This window comes from Temnothorax nylanderi, unplaced genomic scaffold (genome assembly GCF_030848795.1).
Source record: "Temnothorax nylanderi isolate EJ_2023f unplaced genomic scaffold, tnyl_v1.0 TNYL_tig0270_pilon, whole genome shotgun sequence".
NCBI lineage: Eukaryota > Metazoa > Arthropoda > Insecta > Hymenoptera > Formicidae > Temnothorax > Temnothorax nylanderi.
In genome coordinates this window covers 99613-119621 of record NW_027249332.1, presented here as the reverse complement: position 1 = coordinate 119621, position 20009 = coordinate 99613, and the positions used below count along the sequence as shown (strand labels likewise).

At 42.5% G+C, this 20009-nt stretch overlaps 1 protein-coding gene across 3 annotated transcripts; it reads right to left on the bottom strand.

The window, feature by feature from the left end:
- Positions 1-31: 31 nt before the first annotated feature.
- On the bottom strand, positions 32-19643 carry Pasilla (RNA-binding protein Nova-1-like protein passilla). Of its 3 annotated transcripts, none has more exons than XM_071718869.1 (6): positions 19479-19640; positions 18005-19267; positions 14055-14201; positions 13815-13972; positions 13122-13473; positions 32-12627 (listed from the first exon to the last, which is right to left on the bottom strand). In XM_071718869.1, the coding sequence occupies exons 2-6, from the start codon at positions 18120-18122 to the stop codon at positions 11858-11860; spliced, it is 1545 nt and encodes a 514-aa protein (XP_071574970.1). In that variant the 5' UTR covers positions 18123-19267; positions 19479-19640; the 3' UTR covers positions 32-11857. The 3 variants fall into 3 exon arrangements, with proteins under 3 accessions (XP_071574970.1, XP_071574969.1, XP_071574971.1); XM_071718870.1 differs by having other exon boundaries at positions 11963-12102; positions 12173-12627; positions 18005-19643; XM_071718868.1 differs by having other exon boundaries at positions 18005-19643.
- Positions 19644-20009: the final 366 nt, after the last annotated feature.

The following is a 20009-nucleotide window of genomic DNA, read 5'->3' as shown; positions in this document are numbered from 1 at the left end:
GCTCGAAATAAACTGTCTGGGGCTGAGTTAATTATCCGTACAAAAATAGCTTTTTATTTGTTACTTCTTCAGTTTTTACATTACATGTCGTTTCTCTCTTTATCAAAAGCTCGATAATAAGATCGTTCGAAACGGACCGATAATAGCTCGATCGCCGGCTCCTCTCTGCCTTATTTACAGATAATTCGTCGTGTAAAAAGAAATACAATCCTTCGTTTCTTTTTTTTTCTTTACTGACTAGTTAGAATAGCATCTCTCATACGCTCGAGATTGTACGCCTACCGGAATGTAAAGAGGAAGGGGAAAAAAAGGAAAAAATAAAGATACGCGTGTATCAGCTAATTGTCGGCGCGCTCTCCTTCACGAGGTACGCACATTGTGTGTGTATGTGTTATATACAAGAATACAAATGTTCACTCGAATATTAAATATAAAAAATCACGTGTATGCGTGTGTATACGTGTAATATGTATGTCTGATATGTGCGTCTGTCTTAACGCCCGTCTCGTCGCATTTGGGTGACGGAATGAGTATCCGCAAGGTCCGATCGTCACCCACCAACGGGGGGGAGGGGGATTTTTATTTAGAAAAATCTCTAAATAAAATCTGATAATATCAATAATAATTGGATTAGACATAACAACGACGCGCTCCCTTAGAAATATTAATTTATCGATAATTCCTGTGTTTCTCTCTAGAAAAGCGGAACGTCCATATAGAGATCGAAATAACGAAATTCTCTCCCTCTCTCTCTTCTATTTTTTTCTTTTTGTCGAAATTCGGAGAAGTCATGTCTCGTCCGTCTCGCAAATTAGACAGCGATTTCAAACACGGGACCTCGAACTACGGGATCCTCCGAATTTCCACAAAATTACAAATTGCGCTTCGTTTTCGTTTTCTATGGCCGAGTATGTATGTGGAAAGGGAGACCAGAGAGATCTTGGTGAATGAGAAACGATGAACGCGTATGACGTGATCATACTGCGACACTGAATGGACCAATGGATGGATGTATGGATGGTGGCCAGGTCATGAAATGAAGAACAACAGAATGCATTTAATGAGCGATTGTTTATTATGCTCTTATTATGGTCACTTGTCATACAGGTAACGATGCTTTCTCAATGAGTGAAAATAGTTAATATATCATGTTTGTCTGTTTGCTTTTTCTCTCTCTCTCTCTCTCCTTTACTCTTTCTCTCTCTCTCTCTCTCTCTCTCTCTCTCTCTCTCTCTCTCTCTCTCTCTCTTTTTATATATATATATATATATATATATTATATATATATATATATATATATAATTATTCAACATTGAATGGAATAAATTGATGATGAAAGAGAATAACAATTTATGGATGCAAATAAATGTGGTTAGAGTGTAAAGTAATAATATTAAGATTAGCCCTTCGGAAAAAAGAAAATGCCTGTGAACTAAATTATACTTCATCGATAACAATAAAGTGGTGCCCAAAGCGGTCACGTCAAGGACAGCAGATAATTGATAAAAAAAACTTTCATCGACGAGCGAAAGTGCAAAAGTAAAACGCGTATCGTCGCTCCTTATTTTTGTCTTTCTTTCTTTTTGATCAACAAATAGAGGATTCTCTTTATCGAAGCCTTTACGAGCCGTACGAATATGGGTACCCTGACTCTTGTCCGCTCACTGACAAGATCGTGCCCTCTCGTTTTTTCTTTTTTGCTTTCTTTTGCCCATTGTATAATCCCTCACACACGATTCTTTGCCATATATATATATATATATATATATATATATATAACGCTTCTCCGCATAGTCGTCCGTGGTATCGTCGATCATTCAACGTTATCCGCGACTGGGGAAGGTGATGGTGCCCCTTCCTCAATTTTGGGGGGGTCCGAATGACAGTTCTCACAAGAAGCGTAATCCGGCAAAGAGGGGTCGCGCGACGATAAAATCGTGCCAAGAGTCACGTGGGGCTGTCGATCCTGCTAATAAATAACAATTGACACAGCACCGACAAGCTCTGACGGTGGCTTCCGTCATAAATAGAGAGGAGAATGCGCCAGCTCTCGTGACTTTTGGTATTACATTTCTCTCTCGCTCGACGAGAGAGCGCGTATCCCTCTTCTCTCAGGATGCTCTTATAGGGTATCGAAACGTGTGATTCACGTCTGAGAACTGTCGGGGTATCTTTTTTTAGATCGTATAACAATGCACTGAGAAAGATCGCGCAAAGGTGAAACGACTGTGTGATTTCACTTGATTTGCGAGATCACTGTAGTCGCGAATAAAACGAAGATCAACCATACCACGGATGCTCTCTCGCCTCACCTCATCGTATATCGACCAGCCGAATTACATGAATCTTTCGCCTCGCCTTCCCGAGTCCCTGGCTTACTCGTCTAAAGTATATCCGTACCTTCCGTAGAGTTACGATTATTTTTTACTACTTAAAACTTATCGTAAATATCGATAATCTTAGCTCTTTCTTATCTGAATCGCAATACCCTTTTTCTCCCTTCCCTTCTGTGTTTTTTTTTCTCCACCCTCTCTCTCTCGCACGGAGGGGCGAGAGACGTATCTCGGAATATTAAAAAATACGCAATTTTGCCCATTGCTCGTAATGCACCGTCGTTCTCGTGTCGTGTCGACAAGAAAAAAAGGGGGGAAAAACAAGCCGAACCGTCTGTCGTGTGTACAATACACAATTGCGGGTTAAAATGTGTGTAATGAGTGACAATGGATTTTTTCCGTCTAATCGCGTGCGGTGTAAATGAAACTCGGTAAAATGCATGATGAGAAAAACGCGCTGCCATGTGTGTATGCATGTGTGTGTGTGTGTGTGTGTATGTATGTTTGCTGTGTATGTCCTTAAATTACTTTATAGCCGAAGGAATGTAAGGTACAATACTTGATCGTGATTTCACCATCGGTGCGAGACGAATAAATCTCTCTATGGTACCTTCGCAGCCAGCTGCTCTCTTTCTTCCCCTATATCGCCCTCATATATCTCGATTATATATATTTATGTATATATAATATATATGTATATTATATCATGGAAGATAACGCTATTTCTCTCTCTTTCTCTAGTAATTCACCGAGTACGCCGTAATTCCGACGCATGAAAAGACTTGTATCATCGCGAAAGTAAAACGCAAACGCGCGTTCTCTCCCTCTCTTTCTATCGGTCTGCAAAATCTTCTATTCGCGTGTAAGCATGCACTTTTGACATTATACAATGTGTATGCGTATGTCTGTGTGTGTGTGTGTATTGTGTGAACGAATCACGAACATGTGGGATGAGAGCACACGCGCACCAACGTGCACTTGCGATTTATAGCAATATACGACTACTTATACTCGACAAGGTACTCAATAGTCTCCTCTTCCTCTCTTTCTCTTTCTCGCTCTCTCTTTCTCCCTCGCTACTTAATGTTATTTAACTGTTTTTCTTTAATTCTCCATTTTTAATCCCCGAGCTGCTATGTGCTATCTCTACCTCAACAACAACGGTCTCACGTCCGAGAGTGTCTCTTAATCCTTTCTTTTCTTGGTTTTATTTCTCATTTTTTTACATTACGCTTACCCAAAAATAATATACCATATTAACAGCCTAACTCTATTAATATTCTCACTTCCGACAAAATAACATTACATACAATTTTTGTACAACCCTCTTAACTATTTCGTAACGAACGCGTTTTAGTTACCGCGGACATTGTAACGCCGTTCCGTTACGTTTTCGATACATAATTTTCTTTTATTTATATATATATTATATATGTATATATTATTTTACTTTATTCTCTCTTTTTTATTTCTCAATCAAAGATGGGCTTAGAGCGTTACCCCAGCACGCATGTCCAAAATCGGGACATAAGACGTCTTTAAGACGTCATTAAGATGCCTTTTAGACATCATATCACGAGATGTCTTAAAAATGTTTTTAAGACGTCTTGCGTCCCGATTTTGGATATGTGTACTATCTGAGGTAGCGCGCTTAGCTCAATGTCTTAAATACGTTATTAAGACGTCTTAAAGGTGTCTTAAAGATACCTTTAAGACGTCTTATGTCCCGATTTTGGACATGGTGCTGTCTGGGACTTCATGAGAATGTCGCTGACAATTGGGAAAACGAAGATATCGTGATATGAGAATTATCTCGAGTCGCGTTTAATCGAATGATTTCCGAGTACCTGTGTGATCTTCGATAATATTATCTTTATACTTTCGTACTACATAAATAACTTCGCCTCTGCTATTGTCAATCAATGCGATAGGATGCAATAAATAAACTCTTTTCTTTTTTTTTTTTACGTTCTCTATAGCGATATCTTAGCGTACATGTCCTAGCGTCATATATATATGTATATACATATAACGTTTTACATTGATTTTCTTGGCTATCGGCAAATATTCGCCCTATTATTTAAACATTTGATTATAGCGAAAGATTGCAAAAAAGTGGCAGTAAACAATTAGAGGAAACTCTTTACAAAGACAAATGCAACATTCTTTCTGAAGCAATAATTAACCGTGATATATCTCGAACAGTTTACTTGTCTTACGTGCCTGTTTCCTTTTTCTTTAATCCGTTATTGGTCAATCAATATATAGGCCCTCGAGCCATCGATACGGACGTCTTTAATATAACTATTTTTTTTGCGCCAATGACTTTTAAAACCATCGCGCCTTTATTCGGCGATATTGTTGAATCTGCCTTGGGGTAAAACTTCCACGATCGATCTTTCTCTCTTCTTTTTCAGCGGTACTCGCGATGATTAATTTCAATCTAATTTGCCAAATTGCTGTGCACGTATATCAATCAATTTAGACACTGTTGCATCTCTGACTTCAATTATTACCGCCAATCAAACGTAGGACGATGCTGAAACAGGGCACTGTGTAAAATAAAATCAGGAAACGCGAACGTGTGACGTATAACAACATTGGAATCAAAGTATCCATTAAATAACAACTCCCTTTAAATTTTCAGTGGTGTGTATATTTTAATGGAGCATGGGCCGTTACCTTTTCTATATTATTCTTTCTCTTATCTCTTTTTTTTTCTTTCCTACAATATTCTTGGCTGCTATAAGAATCACTATTTTCCATGTACTGCAAACTAAGAGTAAGTGTGTAATAAAGTGTCTCGTAATATGCTCCATAACGTTATTTAGTATATTAGTGTGAAACAAATGATATATAGTCGGATTTTTTTTTTCAGTACGGCCTGCGCGCGTCGCGCAGGATATACATATCTTTAACAACACGTTCTACTGTTAAACGTTAACAAGTGTGGTGACCGATGAGTGGCAAGGAAAGGAGTTGGACGGGGAGGGGATCGGGAAGAATTCGATATGGCACTAAAGGGGGTGGAGTGCGGGTGACACGCAGAAGATCCTATCTTTCTTTTTCTATCATTGGCATAAAACGCGATTCCGAATCCCGTCGTCCTGCGTCTTTTCACATTCTCCTTTCGTTTCTTTCCTCTCGCGTTTTTCTAGCTCTCTCTCTCTTTCTCGTCTCGCATCCGGTTTAATGGAGCTTAATGCGAAGTGGAGCGATGAAAAGTACGATGGAACATGATTTTTACGATGTAGCCTAACACACACAGCCAAGTAACGTGACACGCGAGTCACTCTCCGCGCGGCGACGAGTGTCAAATTCAGTTAATAGTTACTGTAACAATAGTCATAATTAGAATTGAGGCGAGTCAATGCAATTCCTACAGTTCCCTGATTACTACGCTACATCTCCACGTTTTCTTTATATACTTATACATATATATATATTTTTATGAGAGTTAAAATTTAACTTGTCCTTCCTTAATTCGTTCCGTGTATTCTCATATGCCCGTGTGCGAGCGTACACGTCTGTATACAGATACGTAATTATCTTCCTTTCCTCTCTTCCTTTTTTTTTGTCTCGGATAGAGTCGATCATTTATTGTTTTAACCTGCTCAAACCTGTAATTTCATAAGAGATTTAAGAAACTAGCTACAGAAACAATCTACGCTTGAACTGTGTTCTGCGGTTACAACTATCGACTGGCGACGCGACGTGTACACGCGCGTTACCCGTCGCGCCGCGGTCCTCTCGCGCTTAGAAGGTTTGCGAACGGAGAAATATATATCTTAAATCTGTAGAAAAACAAAGCGCTGTATGAAAAAATAAAAGACTCTCCTAAAGGGCGGGCGACGACTGCCGGTCTACTGTAACATCGTTCTCTCGCTTAAACAACTCGTAGGTAACATTGACTGGCCGACCAATACTGCTTTTGCCATCTTGTGCAGATGCAGCCGCTGCGACGTTGCGTCGATCGTTTCGGAAAATTCTTCAATGACGCGCGGGCAAAAATTTCGTCCTTTCCGTTCCCATGATCCCGATTGGAATCGAATTCGTCGTGACCGAGTGAACGCCGATTTTCCTCCGAAATGTAGCAAAAATAACCGAGAAATATTTTTCACGTCTTCTTTCGATGATTACCATGATCGCGTGATCGTTGAATGAGAAATTTAAAGGGAAATGTTCCGCCGAAAGCAATTCTTCTTGGAATCGTTGGTTCGGAAAGGACTAAACCACTAAACGATCCCTGTTGCGAATCAATATCGTTGCACGTGATGCGATAATTTTGTCACCAATACATATACACAACGCCCTACTATTATTATACGTACAATATATTGCGGGATGTCGATTGTCGACCTAATATTCGTGACAAAATTATCTTTGCTCTGATATTGGCCGCGCGCGGGGACCGATTTTAACGCAGCCTGAGTTTACACGCGGAACCGTGCGCTTATTGACGTTTATCGTTAAACACTTCGGTACTGCGTAACATGTCGTAAATACACATATATACACATGCTAATGCACTAACACATATAGACTTACGCCGTTAAGCAATATTGGAAAATTCCGCCGAAAGTGTCACTTCGATAACGGTACTGCAACTTGTGTTTCGTTCGTCTGCGGGATATTACGGAGCGTGACAATCCTCGAAAGTGAATATAAAAGCAGGTCCGTACATCGAAAACGCATATTGAAAATTTTCCCTCGCTGTTAATCTCTCGGATCTTCAAAAATATATCTGTACCAAGCGCTTTGTTTATCTGCGTTTTGAGAATACCAAATCCAATCAGTTGGAGATACTCCTGAGATGTTTCTCGCCAGATTTCTATACCAGATTTTTAATCTTGTAAGATTGCACATCGCGAGGAAACACTTGAGCCGTTATCGAAACAACGACCTCGACGTAACTCTGCAAACTTTTACGCACAATAGCATCGATGTGGTTACTAAAATGTAACAGGCGGTACACTTTGGCGGAAAACCAACGTTACACTAAGGAGAATACTTATGTTAGACTGGCTGATCGCGCTTATGGCCTCTATACTGATCTGTGCTCCTTCCACCTGTGTATTTGATTCTTACCCGGAATATATTCGCAAGGAGATTCGTGTTATCCACGAATTGTACGCGTTTTACGTAAAAAGGGAATCGGCTCCGTCCTGATCTCCTGTCATCATCCCCCATCGTGAAAAACAATGCGGACGCATCACATTGCGCGCGCAAGATTTCTCTGTAACATGCTTAACCGGGCATGTTAAATTTAATCGTGCGCACTGCTGTTTCCTTCCTCGATCTCTCCTCGCCTCGGCCGAACTTTTTTCGTGTCGTCGCAAGCACTTATCTTTACCTGCGCAAATAAATCCTACAATTTTACATTTTATCAAACGTAGCTCGTTTCATCTTTCATGTACTGGCAGCTGGTATAATATACACTCTCTTTTCAGCTTTCCATCACAGCTAGTCTTATAACACGTAATCTGTTCTACTACGGAATGTTTTAATATCAGAGAAAACCCGTAACCCTATCCTATAGCTTAATGTGGGTGCTACCTACAAGTTGTTCGCCAGAGAGAGACCTCTTCCTCGTTCTCCGCCTAACTTTTTCTCGCTCTCGGGGTATTGCGTTTCTACAAACATGTACGTCATAACTTGTGTCATTTGTACCAACAGGCGATGCATATCACAAAATTAGTGTGCTTCACACTCCGCGCTAACAAAGATACGAGAGGATATCGCCTAATGGCGATTGTTTCTTGCAAGTTTATGTAAGTTGTATCGTTCGAGTGGCGCTAGGATTACTGCATGACTATTGCGAATATACGGCAACGGACGGTAAACGAGATTGGAGACGGTCGAAGACTCGAGATCATCTGAAAGAAGTGATCGCTCGTGCGAGCAACCATTTCCTCAGTGACCAGGAGAATACAGTCGACGAGCGAATCTCGGATAAAAGACAAAAGGTTCGTCGTCCAATCTCATTCACAACTGGCGTTACAATCGGATGAGACTACACAGCTATTTCTCACAACTTTAACAACGAGAGAATATATAAAACAAAGGTACCGATTCTCAGACGATAGCTTCACAAATTCGACGCATCTGTCTGCGAATAAATATTAGGACGATAAATAACGTACGATCGTGAATATGAAGGACGAATAAATAATATTAAATCTAATAGATAACGTACATATTTGTAGCAGTGGCAATGTAAAAACTGTGTCCTACATAAACATCCGCGAGAGATGAACGACCAATGGCAAATTCGAATGACAAACGCCTCACTTTTCTTTTTCACGCGCGCGACTCTAGTATCGCGCGACAAATTTATGTATATGTACATATAGCAGCATCGTTCGCCCTACCAGCAGTCAGCCAGATAATATTCGTAGCCAACTATAATAGAAGATTTTTTTAACGCGATGAGAATCAGTGGTAGCCAATCTAATATGATGACCAGAGAATGCATGACGATGGTTGTATTATTATATGATTAATCAATATGTAATGAAATATATTATGCTGCCGTTAGCGTTAATAGCACGAAGGCCATTAGAACACACTAATCCATAAATTAAATTAACGCTATAATTTACATTTATACTCTCTTAAAATTTTATAATCGATCTATCTACAGCAACCTAGTTAATTATTTCATATTTCGGTGACTTTTCAATGTATTTGGGCAACACAGTGAAGTTTAATTGATAATAGTTCACATAGAATTTATGGATAAACATAAATCTGTTTCTCCTCTTTGCGGACGCAAATATTTAGTCAACAATCTTTTATATAATATCATTCCACGTTTATATATATACACATACACTCACATATATATGTATATATATATATATATTTATATATAAATTTTTGTATATATATTATATTTATGTTAATATTTATATATACATACATATACACGTTATTTAACGTTTCCTCTGTTTGTAATAATCTATAATATATTTTTCTTTTATATAATATACATGTATATATATATAATATATATATATATATATATATATATATATATATATATACACATATATATGAGTGTATATGTATATATATATATATATACACAATATCTCTCTGCATCATATATTATCATAATTATCCCCGTTATATGCAATATTTATAAATATACAAGTCATTGTTTAAAGAACGGTGGGCCAACGCCTCCAGTTATGAATTAAATGTGTATATATATGCATATATATATGTACTTGTATGTATATATATATATACTCATGAACAGTTATATATTTCATTTAACGCTCTATATAGCTAACATTTCAATAATCATTTTTAACTAAACCCATTATTGATTACTACCTAGCTCGTATCACCCCTTCCTATATTTTTGTAACCTACTCCCACAGAAAGAATAATTATAAAAACCTCTCGTAGCGGATATCTCTTCTTTCGATCAAACGACGAAGACGCAATAGATTTATCTGAAAATTTTTTAACCGATCTTAACACATTCAATGACCTATCGGCTCGTTTCTGTATGAGAAAACTTCACGATTCATTAAAATTTCCCGTTTGACTCGCATTTCGCATAAACAGAGATTTTCCAGCGTTCCATACAAACGCTTCTTTTACCATACAGAACCCAAAAATACGTGATGTGACTAATAAGAGATTTTTCAAGATAATTAAAACGGTCAACAGATTCTCGCCAACGCGTCTACGATCAAATAATCGACATCTCGGGTAAATCATTTAAAATATACGAAATTGCATCGGTAAAAAGTCTCGCGCGTAGCGAGGGGAAATGATCGAAGAAACGCTCATGTACAAATTAAAAGGCTTCCGAAAGGGATTTTAAACGAACGAACGTTCACGTCATTTCAAGAAAGCAAACGCCCATACACACTACTTTCTCCTAAAAAAGGCACGTAATAATAAATTCCAATGTCAAGTCCGATTAAATGAGACTAAAGTAAAATATATATGTGTATATATATACATATATATAGATTTTAATCGCAGTCAACTGACGATCGCCTTAAATAGAAGAGGAAATAATTAGACTAAAAGTTCTACATAAATAATGGAACAATTATACAGAATTATTATCTGAGAATGTCATCTAATGTGATGCGCAAAAAGTATTGCTTATCCTAGTGAACAAATGCTAGCGCAAATAGATTTTCATTCCTTAGAAATATACGTTAAAAAGTAACAACATTTGACGTTAAAATCTATATATATAGCTCTGTATATATATTAATCTCTTCTAAGCGCTACAAAACTTAAATGAGGTTTGTTCTGAGATGAAGACTTAAACGCTTTGGAATTAAGAATATAACTTGGCAATAAGGAGTTATCCGTTATTTTCTTTTATTTAGCTGGGCCAGCCAGCGGCACATTGTAAATATATAAATATATGTTTATATACATAGAATAGCTCTCACTTTGGATATATATATTAAACTTCCAGCCAAGGTATTTCTGCGTTATACGGGATATTTCGAGAAAGATTTAAAAATTTCTAAGACTCAAAAATTTCAAGTCTTAAAAGCTTGTAACCTTTCCTTTGTGAAACATCCTGCATATATAAACTCTTTGGTTTTGCCAAGGTATTACTCTATACTTGGTGTGAACGAAGTAAATAATGTATTTTGCAAAAGCGAGAAAAATTCCATTAGTCTAAGTATTTCCTATCTCGAAAGACAATGCAGAATGTTGATCATGGAACCCTTGTCTCAACATTTCAGTTGACCAATCGACTCAGATTGACTCAGATTTTTTAAGTGCCGTTTTAACGTTGAGTTCTGTATGAGGTGATCTCTCGATTACGGTGAACGTGTCCCGTAATAAAAACTTGAGGATGTGATTATCCAGACAAAAGTCTGTCCGTTGAGAAGAAGCCGTATTCCCGGATGTAGTGTAGTGGTCGGTGTGGCGTGAACATTTGTGTGGCTAAGAGAGATGCCGTAATCGTATATTTCGAATCCGATAACAATTATATAGTGGATTACCTCATTACGGTAATACCCTATAGACAATAACAACTAGTTATTCGTGGCAACTCTGATGCGGTACGCGCGTGTCGTGTGTGATAAAGCCCCGTAATGTGGTGTATCACAGAACAATCGTAGTAGTTATATATCGTACAACATACATAATATTCATATATGTATATATATCATAATAATCTTAAAAGATAGATAAATGATGACGAGCCATGATGGATGTATGAACGTAAATGATGTGACAATGCAAGCGCTATAGTGACAACGCAGCGCGATAGATGACAACGGGCGGTAAATTGGCGATGGACGAAATATATATATATATATATACATATACATACACACACACATATATATATATATATATATATATGTGTGTATGTATGTATATGTATATATATGTATGTATGTCAAAAGTATAAGAGGAGAGAAGAGAGCCGCCGTGTTCGGGCGCGCTCTCCCTTCTCAGGGTGTGAAGAGGTGAACAACGGAGCTCAATAATGGGGATGAACAAGAGGAGTGCTGTACTTGAAATCAATGGATCATACTGGCGATGGCATTCTGACGCGCTCGCTTCGCCTCCTCTTCACTGATCCTCTGCTCGATCAAGTACTGAGCAGTGTTGATCGCATTGGGATAACCCGTGATAGTCACTATGCGGTTCCTGGTACCAGGGGCGAACATGCCCTTCTTAGAGATTTGTATGTTGGCGCCACTTAGGTGCTGAATCTCAATGAGGGCACGACCACCGGGTCCCAGAATAGCTCCCACTATAACCTCTGCAATTTCTATGTCTACTTTCTTGGTCTCCTTGTTGTTGGCGTCTACCTGTGTAGGACTCTTACTTACAAGTGATAACTGGTTAGTGCCCAGGCCGAACGAATTGTTGTTCAGGTGTATCGCGCTGGCGGCGGTGTTGTTCTGTCGAAACGGATCGAACGGCTCGTACCGATCGAGGGTGTTACGCGGCGTCGGCGAGGTGGACCCGAGCGTAGGCACGGTCCCGATCGGTCCGAACACACCGCCATTGTTGTTCGAGCCGTTCGCGGTTGTCGTACTGTCCATCGGATTGCCCAAGTAGCTCATACTCGACGGCATCCCGATCCCCATTCCGAGAATATTGTATTTGGCGAGGGTCGCGATCGCGGCGAGTATCTCCGTGGCGGCGGGCTCGGAGAAACCTGTCGTACGTAGATTCAGTTTTATGTGTTCCAGCAGCTGCGTCGTTACCGGTGCCGTGCCGGTGGTGATAGCCGCGCCCAGATTCAGATTAAGACTCAAACCAGCACCGTTCAAGAGACTCACTATAAAAGAAACAGGCAACCACCGTATTTATTAATCACGAACGGCGTAGACAACGAGAATCTCGTTAATTTGTTTAAATATGTTTGTTGTACGTTCAAGCTTGATGGATAATTAAAGCTTGGAAAGGCCAGATTTCTTTTCCATGATCACACATATCAATACACGAGTTCTTGTATCGCTTTGTAAGTATGAAAAATAGTGATTCATTTATTTAATTAGAAAACAGTTGCAAGTTTCGCATTTTGGCGATTATTTAATCTCTTTAGGAACGAAATTTTAAGTTAGAAAAAAGTAATTTAATTCTTTGTTCCGTTACACCATTTCATTCAATTTAATTGAAAAAGATTAAGGAGAAGCGCGCACTTACAAGCTTACCATCTATGAATATTATTAGACGATAATCTTATAATCGATAATGCTACGCTAACAACACGAATGTATTCGTCGCATGGGGAATGCCTTATCTGCATTATTAAAAGACTCGTTAACTAACCTGTATTTAGACCAGCTGTAGATGTATACGTGGGAGTGCTTGTGGGAGCTTGAGCGTACGGGCTGCCTGTAGGATTGTAGTTGGCAACGGGACCACTTACATCCGCGTAACTGACATTAAGACAGGTTCCGCTTTGCGGATCATCCGCCACTTTCGCTAAGATCATGTGTAACGCCCTATGATTATTTTCTTTCTCACCAATCACCGTTATACATCGCTCCTGAAGGGACAAGTCCTTAGCCTTCTGACTGATCTGAACGTATGAGCCAGATTCTTCTTTAATTTGTTTAATGTAATTCCCAGCTTTTCCTATTATCATCCCCGCAGTGCTATTAGGCACTAAAATTTTGACCTGAAATAGCAGACTCGTGTCATTCGCGCGTGTAAAATTTGTATTTCGTACTTTTTTGAGTGATTATTAGTCTATCACTGTCTTTTCACAAAGAAATATACTGATAACGTAATAGCAAATTCGCATTATTAGAATTTAGAAAATTCTAAATATATAATCCCTGGAAAAAATTAATCTATTCCAAAGTCTGTAATTATTATACTATTTTTATATTAGGAGCAATTTTTAGTATTGTCACTCACTAATAAAAAATTCGTATTTTTTTAAAAAGAATATCCCGTGAAATGTCTTAATAGAATATATGAAAACAATTTTATGATAAAAATATTTCAATCTTATACCTGCTTGTCCCTCTCCGCAGTGGCTTTACCAGAGTCGAAGTCAACCGTAGTCTTCGAAGTAAGATCAGGCTTCTCGCGTATTTTGTCCATGATAAACTCCATGACCTCCATAATAGCGTCTACGGTGCCTGTGATGAGGCATACCCTCTCGGTAGTTCCTGTAACAGACAAACGAAACGGTAATCAACGGATGAGCGCAGCCGCAAAAACGCGCAAAACGTTGCGAAATGCGATGCATACCAGGATAAAAATCATGCGATTTAGACATCTTCACCCTTGCCCCTGTATCCTTTTGAAGTTGAGCAATTGTATCTCCACCTTTCCCGATAATGGCCCCGGCCGCCACGCCGGGGACCAACACTTTGAGGTGATACGTTCCATCTCCCCCTGCAAAATCAGAGCAAACCGTTTTCTTAATCGCGTCTTATAATAGATATGCAACGAATATCGTTATATGCAGAGTATACCGGAATTCGCACGCGTGGAGTTCGATTCTTTGTGCCACAAAGAACAACTTGTTCCCATGGTAAAATTACGTTTGAACAATGGTTTTTAAATTACTACAATTTGAAGTTAACGGACGAGCACTCTAGGCTCTGAAAGAGGCGCGCGTGTATCTTACTATTTCTCAAAACTATTTCACAACTATGCACACGATATCTAATCGTTATTTCGAATAGAATTTAATAAGAGAACATTTTCTAACTGGTATTATATCAAGCAATGGGTAAGAGTCAAATAAATGGTTTAGGTAGCGCGAAAATAATTTTAAAATGTTGTTTACATTCCGAGTATACACTTTAAAACATTTAATTGGCTTTCTTCAGGGTCGTACAATATCTTTAAAATAGATCAAAATTATTCATATATTATCTATTCTATTTTATTTTATTTTCAGAACACTGACACTATTGCATCATGCGTAACTTGAAGCGCTCGTTCATTAGCTTCAAATGGCTCTCATTTAAAAACTAATATTCAAAGGTAATTTCAGAAAAAAAAAAATTTGCTTTTAGCACAGAGAATCGTACTGTATATTTTGTGTGCGAATTCTGGGACACCCTGCATATTATGCGGCGAAATATGAATAAAGGCACGTATCTCGCAATCGATATAAGAATCGAGAATACAAGAGAGAAAATGATTATTTAAATATGTAATACATGAGTCAAACAAAAAAATTTCCACTTTATTGCTTTGTAATCGACTGATTTGTGCGAAGTATACCGAAACTTGTCAATCTTGTTCTTAAGGGGTAAAATTCAACTCCTTAATGAAAGGGTAGTTACCTCTTCAAAAATCTTAAGTGGCAATAAAAATCAAGTGACACGTTTTAAAGGTCCTTTAATTGGATCCTATTGCCATTTAAGATTTTTAAAAGAGCAGCTATTCTAATCAAGGAAATGAGCAGCACGGTTTAATTTTATACATAATTATACATTTCCCTTAATTTTGCACAAATCAATCAATTTAAAAAAAATGAAGTAAAAATTTTTCGTTGGCTTATTCTGTATATGTATATTTGAAATATACATAATATATAATATAAATAATTTAAAAAAAATGTGTATATATACATATATACACAGGATAATTCATAAAATGATATATTTTTCAAAATCCTCTATTTCTTCCTTGAAAACTAATTAAAAACTAAATTCGAAAGAATCATTGACGCAGGGCAAAATGAGGTCATCTGTCAAAAGCTCTATTCCTTATCTCAAAGCATTGTCGACGTATATACGACATTTTACGAAAATAGATGTACAATAATTTTCTCGAAATCATATTTATTCCCGCATACAATCGATCTCTCTTTTCACTCCATCCCTGAAAGCCGCGCGCTATTGCAATGCGAAAAGTAGTGGGTCGTGTTGCCTAGCGAGTCGGGCAAACACCTGACTCTCGTTGGCCCGAAGACGTGAGATCGTAACCGAGATCGATCTCTCCGCTCCATTCCGAAAATCTGAATTTCCCGACCGCGATATATCCGGCGTAAGTCCCGCGATCTTGACTCGCGTTCGCGAACGCGAACCGATCGAAGACGATTGAGGAAACTTCGGGATATCGAAGCTGGATGACGTCGACGACGTTGGCCAATCCGGTGACGATGCGCAAACAAGAAACAAAAAGAATGTCCAGCTCCGCAGAAACAAACTTGTTTAATTAACGATTATCGTTCTGCATTGAGCATCGAGAAGATCGAGACGTTCTCAGATAAAACGGTTTATGTAACACTTCGAAAAAATGCATCGACGAAAATTACAAAAAAAAAGTTTGCGCGCACATCGGGGACCGATTAAGGAGATCGAACACGGATAAGGCTTATCGTACGATTGCACCGGTGATTTTGATTAGGTAACCTCGCTCGGAAAAACTCGCTCTTTATAAAATTTTTTATCGCATATATCTTTCCGGATGGTAAGCCTGGTTATGTCATAGAGAGAAAAACGAGTTCGATCACGATGGCGATGATCTCAGTTAATCCGAGATCTAGTTTCGCTGAAGGAGCACCTTTTAAACCCGCAATCCCGTCATACGACTAGAGGAAAAAAAAAAAAGAAAAAAGAAAGACAGGCAGAGAAAAAGAGCGAATGAGTGAATCTCGCTTAAGAATGAAAAGAAAGAGAGACAATCACGGTCAAAAAACGACGGTCGGCTCCGACGTCGGATGGATTTCAAGCGTCACGTCACGACAAAAGGCCTATCGACGTGGCCTAACCAAGCTCCGGGGGAGAGCGTCTCGGTTAACCAACTTCACTTCGTTCGGAAGCTCTCTTTTTTTTTCGACCAACGAACGCGGTGGTCGAACGGTAAACGAGATCGATGGCGATCGGAGCGAAAGGGACGACGCGCAGCAGGAAGTTGAACGGTGCGGAAGGCAAACAGCTGTTTGACAGATGGAGGGCCCTGCGCGCTGAAGCTCGGCTCGGCTCGGCCTCGCTCGCTCGCTCGCTCGCTCGCTCGTTCGCTAGCTGGCTGGCTGGCCCGGCGACCTTGACCCGTCAACCTCCTCGGAGAGGAGGCGGTGGCGGCGGCGGGACGCGAGGTGGGCGATGCGTGCGTGCGTGACAAACTCACTCACCGATGCGCCACATCCTAGTGGGCGCCGTCGTTCTGCGCGCGGATGGCAGCGGCGGTGGCGGCTTCTCGACGACGACGACGGCAACGATAACGATGACGACGACGACGACGACGACGACGACGACGACGTTGGTCGCGATCGTGGCACCGCGTTACGGAGCGCGGAGCGCTGTGACAGGCGCGCGCGTACAATGCACGGCACGACGGATGACGACGACGACGATGACGACGATGATGACGAGGACGTAGCGGCGCGGCGGGAACGTGCGCCGCTATTTCCACGATGCTTGCGCGACAAAGTTGCAGAGTCACCGTAGGAGCAGCCACCGTCGTGGAAGCGGTTCTCCATTAACGATGTCCCACAGGCACGACCGCCCACACGTAGCCGAAGGAGAGCGAGAGAGAGAGAGAGAGAGAGAGAGAGAGAGAGAAAGAGAGAGAGAGAGAGGGACGGAGGAAGTGTGGAGGATGTCGCGCGGATGGAACGTCAAAATTCAAAACACCGTGTTTCCCGCTGATCCGGCTCGCCGTCGAACTTGGACGTGTCCCACGCGCGCGACTCCGTAGATCGGAGAAGATGGAATACACCGATAGAGCGAGGATAAAGGGGAAGAGAGAGAGAGAGAGAGAGAGGAAAAAGAAAAACGGGGCGACGAGGCAGGCGGAAGGAGACGTGGCACGAGCGATGATGCGCGGGGCGGGGCGAGGCGAGGTGAGGCGAGGCGCTGTGCACCGTGTTCGTGATACATGTACGAGAAACCGATCTGCCGACGGGAGCCCCTGCGAAGTGGGAAACGAAAGGGAACGGATCCGCCGTGTCAACAGAGCGGTAAAGACGGGATTGTCAAAGGCGCGTGCGAAATGCGAGAAAGAGAAAGAGAAAGAGATAAAGAGAGAGGGGGCGGGAGGGACAGAGAAACCGAGGGAAGAAAAGGGACGGACGTTACATGTAGTCGGTTACGCGAACGGTGCGCGAGTATGTGTGAGAGGAGACTAGGCTCCGATGACGACGACGACGACACGACGTCGAGCGCGAGCGAGCGAGCGAGCGAAATCGCCGACGGCGACGTTGACGCACGGCGTCGATGACGCCCGATCGGAAATACCTGATCCGTAGTGCGACCTCTTGGTCGCGCCGTTCTCCACGTCGCAGTCGAGCGGCCGCTTTCTGGAGTCCGCAATCTCCGGGGAGGGACACGTCTCCATTCCTGAATCGGCGGCCATCTTGGTTCGCTCGTTTGCGCGCACGTAACCCACACACACTCGACCCACACGCGCGCGCGCACACACACGCACGCACGCACACTAGGCGTGTGCGCGCGCGGGCACGACGCACACGGCCGCGGAGATTACGGGGAGAGAACAGACGGCGCACAGCGCACACCAGCGGCACACACAGTCAAGGCGGATGGATGCGTTCCTCGCCGGGGACGCGCACCCTCTCTCTCTCTCGCTCTTCTTGCCTCCTGATTGGAGGAGGGGTGGCCCGCGCGGCGAGGGGAAGGGAAGAGAGAGAGAAAAAGAGGAAAAACGGTGCGGACGGGCGCACGCGAGCGGGACGAGGGACGAGCGATAGTGGAGCGATGCGCTGGAGGAGGCGGAGAGCAGACGATGCTCGCTTCGCGGGGGCAAGTGTCGTGTCCGAGAATGAGGTGCCAGGCGCGACGTTCTCAGACGCACGCACGGCACGAACGAACGAACCAGGAAAAGAGGGAGAAAAAAGGAGAAGGAGGTGACAGTGGCGGCGGGCACACGCGTCAGAAGAAGGCCCCCGCGCCACGGAGATGTACACGAGCGCGCACGTACGGACGAACGGACGAGTGAACGAACGAACGAACGTGCGAGCGAGCGAACGAATGACACACGCGCTCGCGGGGTGCCGCGTCTCACTGGCGACTGCTCGCGGCTCCCTTGCCAACCAGCTGGTTGATCCTCGCGCAACTCGGTGTGCCCTCGCACACGTACACCTCCTCTCTAGGTCTCTTCGCCGCGTCTCCGTCTAGCCCGCGGTTGACCTACCGCTACTCCGCCTCCGTCTCTCTCTCTCTCTCTCTCTCTCTCTCTCTCTCTCTCTCTCTCTCTCTCTCTCTCTCTCTCTCTCTCTCGTGCGCGCGCAGTTTCTCTATTCGTTTCTCTCTCTCCCACCTTCGTCCTCAGCGCGGGCTCCGTTCGGCAGCAGTGGCGGAGCGAGCCGAATGCAGCCGCGGCCGCCGCGGGCACCGCCGTCCACCCCCTCTCGCCGCCCCGCGGAAAAGTTCGACCGACCGACCGACCGACTGATCGGACGGATGCTTCCGGGACGCCGGGACCCTTCGGAGTCCCACGGAACCGCGGCGGATGGTGCGCGCCGCTACACAGTTACGTAAGCCCTGTCGCGGGGGATATAACGGACGTAATAACCCGCTCTCTGGCGCGTTGCGTCGTCCTGCGCAGGCTGCGCGCCGTTTGCGACGCGCGCGCTTTTCAGATCGAATTTACGGCGCAGCCGCCGCCACCGCGCGGAGTGACGTTTGCCGCGTTCGGCCGCTTTTTAATTATTATCGGGCGACCAGCGGAACTGCACCCGCGATTTTCGCTCACCTTCACGCACGCGCGCGCGCGCACGTTACGTGCACTCGCTCGCACTCGGAATTAATACGTCAATTTTGAAGCGAAAACAAAACTTTGGATGTATATTTTCGTATAGACCGCGATTGAAGCGATATCTCGCGCGTACTCTCCGATCGCACATCCGCGACGCACTTCTCTCCGTTGGATGTTGGGAGCGTGCACGGTGCGTCGCGAATTTTGCGCTGTACTTCCCGCGCGCGCGAGACGAGCAATCTTCGGCGACCTTTGCGCCTTTTTTAAAGCGCGATAGCGCGCGGCGGCTCGTTGCGTTCATGCGCGACGCGATCAGCGGCGACGGATCGCGCGATAGCGCTCTCACGGATTCCTTATCCTTGGGGGTCTATAAATGTATCGCGGCAGATATACCTCGGCGAGATGATTATGCACGTTCGCGGTATCGGGAGCAAAGTTCTTTCACACAAAGAGCATCTCGCGTATATTGCCCGCTCGTTGTCTTCGTTCGAAAGTCGATCGGAGGATATTAAACGCCATAAATGTTCG